The sequence below is a fragment of the Ursus maritimus genome, unplaced genomic scaffold, assembly GCF_017311325.1.
Source record: "Ursus maritimus isolate PB19 unplaced genomic scaffold, ASM1731132v1 scaffold_14, whole genome shotgun sequence".
NCBI lineage: Eukaryota > Metazoa > Chordata > Mammalia > Carnivora > Ursidae > Ursus > Ursus maritimus.
The window spans coordinates 45377125-45383124 of record NW_024423786.1 but is presented as its reverse complement, the minus strand read 5'-3'; the positions used below and the strand labels follow the sequence as shown (position 1 = coordinate 45383124).

The window sequence follows — 6000 nt, the reverse complement described above, 5'->3', positions numbered from 1 at the left end:
CTTTATCTGGCAACCCTCAGCGAGGCTGACCAACGATCCTGGTTAGCTGGGACTGAGGGGCTTCCTGGGATGTGGGAGAGTCCCTCCCTGGTTTACCTCGAGTCTTTTGTACCTTTTCATTTGCCCAGCAGGGTGCTAGCCTTAGTGGGGACAAATGAGGCGAAAAGCAGAGCCTTGGGGGCAAGAAAGGGTTCTGGAATCTTCCAGCTAAGGTGCTCTCTGCTGTTCCTTGCAGATATGGATGCAGAACGAGAAGCTTTGCAGAGCACGGCCTTCCCCGAAGTGCAAACCTTCTGCCAAAAGCACGGGCTCATGTTCGAGGTAATAGCTTCCTCCCTGCCTTGGTGTCCCCCCCTCCCGAAATGAGGGACCAAGGGCGTGCCACCCATGCTGTCATATGGGACCTTTTGCTCCGAGAGGCTCCACATTGGTGATGCACGGTGGAGACGAAAGTCCTCTAAAAAGGGAGGAGGGGGGATTATGGCCATGGGCACTGTAGGGAGCCCAGGAGGTGTGGGAGGGCCAGGAGTGGCCACCTTGCGACCCTGCTCCTTGGGCATGCCACTGAACTGCTTTTCCTTGTTGGTTTGTCCTGCGCTCCTGGCCCTCCCCGCAGTGGGGCAGCTTCAGGGGGAGTCTAAGAGGACTGTGGGGTGTTTGGGGTGTACGAGGAAGCGGGAGGTGCCTGTTTCGGGAGCACCGATGGTGCACCTGCGGGGCACAGTGGACTGCAGTCCCCAAACAGAGGCCCCTCTGGCTCTTGCACCAATCCGGAGGTGGGACGTTGCCCCCTGCACGTTTTCTTGCGGAAATCAACAAAGCATTTTTGGAGCGTTGGCCTCAGTTGACCCTGACTCCTTGACCTGTATGACAGCGATCCACGCCGTCAGAGGCCCCCTTGATTATAAGACGCACCGGAGTTTCTGTATTACTAAGAAAGGAGCCGTGCTAGGGGATTCCACTCCACCTGCCATCGATCATGAGACGCAGCTCAATGGCAGAGGCGCTAACAAGGGAAACGTACATGCTGAGAACTGATGCTTGTGCCTTTCAGGTCCACACAGGTGCCATGACAAGCACTGAAAACACCCTCAATGCGCAGATGGGAGGCGGTGGCCACAGAGCCCAAGGCTCTTGCCCGAGCCCGGGGGCTGACCCTCTCTCCCTCTCCATTCAGCCACATTGAGTAGTTGGGTGCTTTTATCCCCATGTTTCAGTTCGTTAGGAATTTCTGCGTCTTTCCCTCTAGGTAAAAGAATTTAGGGAAGGAGGGAACGTTCTGAGTCCCGGCCCACCCCCCTTTATCCCAACTTTCTGCCAGTCAGTTTTGCTACCTGAATTGAGCCATTCTGCCCGCCCCCCCCCCTCAGGCAAGCAGGCGAAAGTGGACCGCAAGCATGCGGTTGCCAAGGAGACTCTGCCAAGTCTGATTTTGGCCAAACTAAACACCCTCCTTTGCAAAGAAAGCTCTGGGAACAAGTGTGGACATGCCTTCACTTAGAAAGGAAGAGTTTGAATATGGCCAAGTTCTTTAAACACATTTTTTTTTATATGTTTTTTTTTTTTAAGATTTTATTTATTTATTTGACAGAGACAGCCAGTGAGAGAGGGAACACAAGCAGGGGGAGTGGGAGAGGAAGAAGCAGGCTCCCAGCGGAGGAGCCTAATGTGGGGCTCGATCCCAGAACGCTGGGATCACGCCCTGAGCCAAAGGCAGACGCTTAATGACTATGCCACCCAGGTGCCCCTGATATGTTGTTTTTAAGTTAACTTTTTATTTCGGATTGAAATTTGTGTGAAGGTGGCCTACGGTCCAGAGTTCCCATGTGCTCTGCACCCAGTTTTCCCCCTACTGTGAACATCTTACATCATAGGGGCACACTTGTCATAATTAAGAAATGGACATTATCACAATGCTATGAGCCAGCCTCATTCAGATGTCACCCGTTCTTCCGTTTGGGTCCTCTCTCTGGCCGAGGACCCTGTCCAGGGAACCCAGTAGGGTTCCCTCTGGTCTGAGGCAGTCTTTCCTTGTTGCTCAAGACCTTGGCCGTCCTGGAGAGGGCTGACTGGCCGTCCTCCTGGATGCCCCCCATCTGGGTCTGTCTGATGTTTATCTCATGATGATCCTGGTTATGGGCTTCATTCAAGTTCTTTCAATTTGGACACACACCCCCCCTTTAGAGGAGAGACTGTCAAAAATCACTGAAAGAAACTTCATGCCTTTGTCAAAGAGAATTGAAAAATATCACCCATTCTGCCGCCTCCCTGACCCACCCACGCTTATAATCTCCAGGTTGTTGATCTGAGGTGGGGTATTCGGAATACCGAGGCCACTGACCACATGACCACAGAACTCTGCTTGGAGGAGCTCGACCGGTGTCGGAAAACATCCATAGGCCCCGCTTTTGTTGTGAGTCTCTTGGGAGGGATGGGTTGGTGCTTACTTCTCATTCCAGCCGCAATATACAGCTCCTACCCACTAGCCAAACCCATCCGTGGAGGGATGTGGGTGGCATTTCTGCTCTAGTACCTAATCTCCAAAGCCTGCTCGTGGCAGACATTGCTAATCGATCACAGTACTCATTTTCTACGGAGCTAGCTGGGATCCAGACATTAGCAGCCAAGTGGAAGCAGCAGGTGAGCTCGAAAGCAGAGGGTAAAAGCCCCCGGCAATCTTAGAATTTGCTCTGGACCTACCCCCAGCTTTCCCACCTCATCTACCTCATGTGTGTGGAATTTGGGGATCCTGGAAAAGCATAGAGAGGATGGAAACCCACAGGATGTTGGGAATTCTTTTCTCCTGTGTGCCTCATGGTGTCAGGAACAGCCTCTGTGGCTCAGTCTAGAGCCTGCCTCAGGGCAAACTTCCTCTGATGCTGGGTGCGACCAGTTTTTCCGTGTTCCAGGGTATTCTTTCCTCCCACCCCAACAGCACCCTCTCTGTCCCCAAAATAACTCCCAGGTCACATTTAGTGGTTTGGGCTCGGATCTGCAAATGCTATTCCACAGTCCTGATTTCTTACACGACCAGGTTCCAGGTACATCCAAGAACTATGACATTTGAGCTCATAAATCCTCCAGCAGGGGTCAGCAAACTATAGCCTCCGGGGCAAACCCGGCCCATTGCCTGTTTTTGTCAATAAAGCTTTGTTGGCACTCAACCACACTCCTTCATTTACATATGGAACCGAATAGTTGGGGCAGAAGCCTCCTGGTCTGCAAAGCTGAAAAGATTCGCTATCTGACCCTTCCCAGAAAAAGTCTGCTGACCTCTGTCCTAAAACGTAAACAGGGAAAAAGTCAAGGAAGAATCTTTGCCCAAGACACGTTGGTCACCAAGAAGCTTCGAGCAGTTCCGAATAAAAAGAAAACTCCCCGGAACCTCTCCTGGAGATAGAGGAGAGTGTAGGAGAGGGTGGTCCCCATTATAAAGCTGTTTTCTAGGGAAATAAAGAGAAATATTTGAGGGCCGCTTGGCTTCAGAATCGCATTATCTAGCGCAGTAGCCACAACGCCCACAAGGCAAATTTAAAGGTAAATATATGAAAATCGAGTAGGATTCAAATTTCAGTCCCTCAGTCGCACCAGCCACATGGCAACGGCTTCATAGTCCATGTGGTAACCGGCCACCACATTGGATGCCACAGATGAGCACACTTCTCCCTCCCCCGAAGCCTCTAGGGGTGCCGTAGAGATGAGACCCCCCCAAAAGAAACTCCGACCTGGCCAACATGTGTGAGAAGCTTTCTTTATTATGTATGAAGTGCGATCGATAGAGTCAGGCTTCCATGTTCAGTCTTTCACTCTGTGCTTTTCTCTCTCTGTTGGCGCTGCTTTTTTTTGTTTTGTTTTCTTTCTCCGAGTTTGATTGCATTGTTTTTGCCATCCAGTGGTGTGTAAGTTTCAGACATGCAGCGTTAATGACTTGACTTACTTGTATTATGAAACCATGACCAAAACAAATTTAATTAATATCCATCATTTCCTATAGATAGCAAAAAAAGGGCAAGAAAGAGGTGGGTTTTCTCCTTGTGATGAAAACTCTCGGGATCTACCCTTTAGCAAATTTCGAAAACACGTGCAGCAGCATCGGCTATGGTCCTCCTGTTGTGCATTATATCCCTAGGACTTGTTTCTCTTGTAACTGGAAGTCTGTGCCCTTTGAACCTCCCTGCTCCAATTATTGCTTGAAAATGGATCCTAGTGTTTGGAGGGCTCTACCCTCCTGCTTGTATATCTCCTTCATACATTTCCCCCCAGTCTTCCAATTTCGTTTTCCAAGTGAGCCTGATGATTGATCATTTTGAGGAGTTTCAAAAAAAAAAGGGGGGGGGGAAAGAAAAGAAATTTTCTAAAGAAAAATGAGCGATGGGGAAAAAAGAAACTCCAGGAGGAATTTGATTTTGCAACCCAAATTGCAGGCAGTGAAAAGTGCAACGCAGCTTCCAGGTGGCATGGGGGACGGGATGATGATCTCTGAGCTTCCCCCAGGCCCGACCGGCCCGGGGACCTTGCTTGTCCTTCCAGAAGGGCTCCTTGGGTGGCTGGCTGACCTCTACCCGCTTCCTGCTTTCCTCTTGAACTAGGCATCTCCCCTCTGTCCCCCAGAGTCATGGCATCCTTCTCCTTCAGTGGCTCCGAATGGGGGGTCTTCTTCCTGTGGAGATCAGAGCTGTGCTGGCGGCCCTTGGAGAGGTGTCTCTCCGGTAAATAAGTCATTAGGCAGCGTGAGTAGCAGAGGACGGCTCCCCACGGTACTTCCTTTAGAGGCTGAGCCTCTCCTGGGCCACCTGCAGCTCCAGCGTCTCCAGAGAGTTGCTCCTGGTGGCCCTGACCTTTTTCTCTCAAGCTCTTCCTGTTCTTGCTTGGGTCCCTCAGGCAGAAGCATTTTCCATCTTGTCTCCCTCCTAAGATCTGTGGTTTGTGGTCTGCTGACTTCTCCAACTTCTCGCACTGCTCCAAGGCTGACCGCTGGGGGAAAGACCCCCAGAGAGTGGCCTCCTGTTCAGCCTCCCGTCATCACAGGATCCACTTATCCAGGTTTCCTCCGTGCACACCCCTGGAAGATTCTGGTACAACCCAGTGAAAAGAAGACAGGTGACTGCTTCCATTTTATGATGAGGAAACTCAAGTCTTCAGTCTTGGCGTCCTAGACCTCCTCTACTAATTCTCTAGCATTCCAGTTTGCCCCTTCTGTTGGGGCAGGGAGAGAGCCTCCTAGGGTTCTTGGCATTAAGACCAAAGTCTTAAAAAAAAAAAAAAGCCTCAAAGTCTTAGGGTCTCATCACCCCCACCCACCGCAAAATCTTGTCCACGGGGATGGCCTTCTGTTTCGTACCAATTTTAATATATGTGCTGCCGAAGTGAGCACAGGGGGTGGCCTTTTATTTCACCACTGCCCCCTCCTCATTGGTGTTTCAAGCACCTCCCCCACCCCGGCTTTCCTGCTCTGGCTCTTTGGAGCCACTTCCTGCCACAGGACCTTTGCACGTGCTGTCCCCTCTGTTTTCAAGGAACTCTGCCTAATGCACACTTTCTCGTGTCTTATTCTTCAGCTCGATCCTTAAATCTAAATAAAGACAGGGTCTGCCCTGTACCTTTGAGACCCACCTGTCCTAGGGACCACATCATAGCATGAGATTTGGGCAGGGCCAATGGAAGCCTTAGCTCTTGACACAGCTCTATTTCCAGGACAAGCTGGTGCCTCTGTATGAGAAGCTGTAGTTTTCTCTCCCTCTGCCTGTCTCTTACTGAGGACTTTTGGGATTGCATTTGGGGCTCTGATAATCCAGGATCATCTCCCCAGCTCAAAATCCTTCACTTAATCACATCTGCAAAGACCTTGGTGCTAGTCATGGTTCTCCGGAGAAATAGAACCAAGAGGAGAGAGAGAGAGAGAGAGATACGAGGAGATTTATGACAGGAATTGGCTCACACTGTTATGGAGGCCGAGAAGTTCCACCATCTGCCATCGATAAGCTAGAAAACCAGAAAAGC

The 6000-nt window shown here is 50.7% G+C and overlaps 1 protein-coding gene across 1 annotated transcript in view; it reads left to right on the top strand.

Moving 5' to 3' along the window:
* The first annotated feature begins 241 nt into the window (after positions 1-241).
* The window catches only part of NWD1 (NACHT and WD repeat domain containing 1), a 56429-nt gene continuing 50670 nt past the window's right edge, over positions 242-6000 (top strand). Inside the window, 3 exon segments of the mRNA XM_008703968.2 lie at positions 242-284; positions 287-321; positions 2297-2413. Coding sequence (XP_008702190.1) covers positions 242-284; positions 287-321; positions 2297-2413 — 195 coding nt within the window.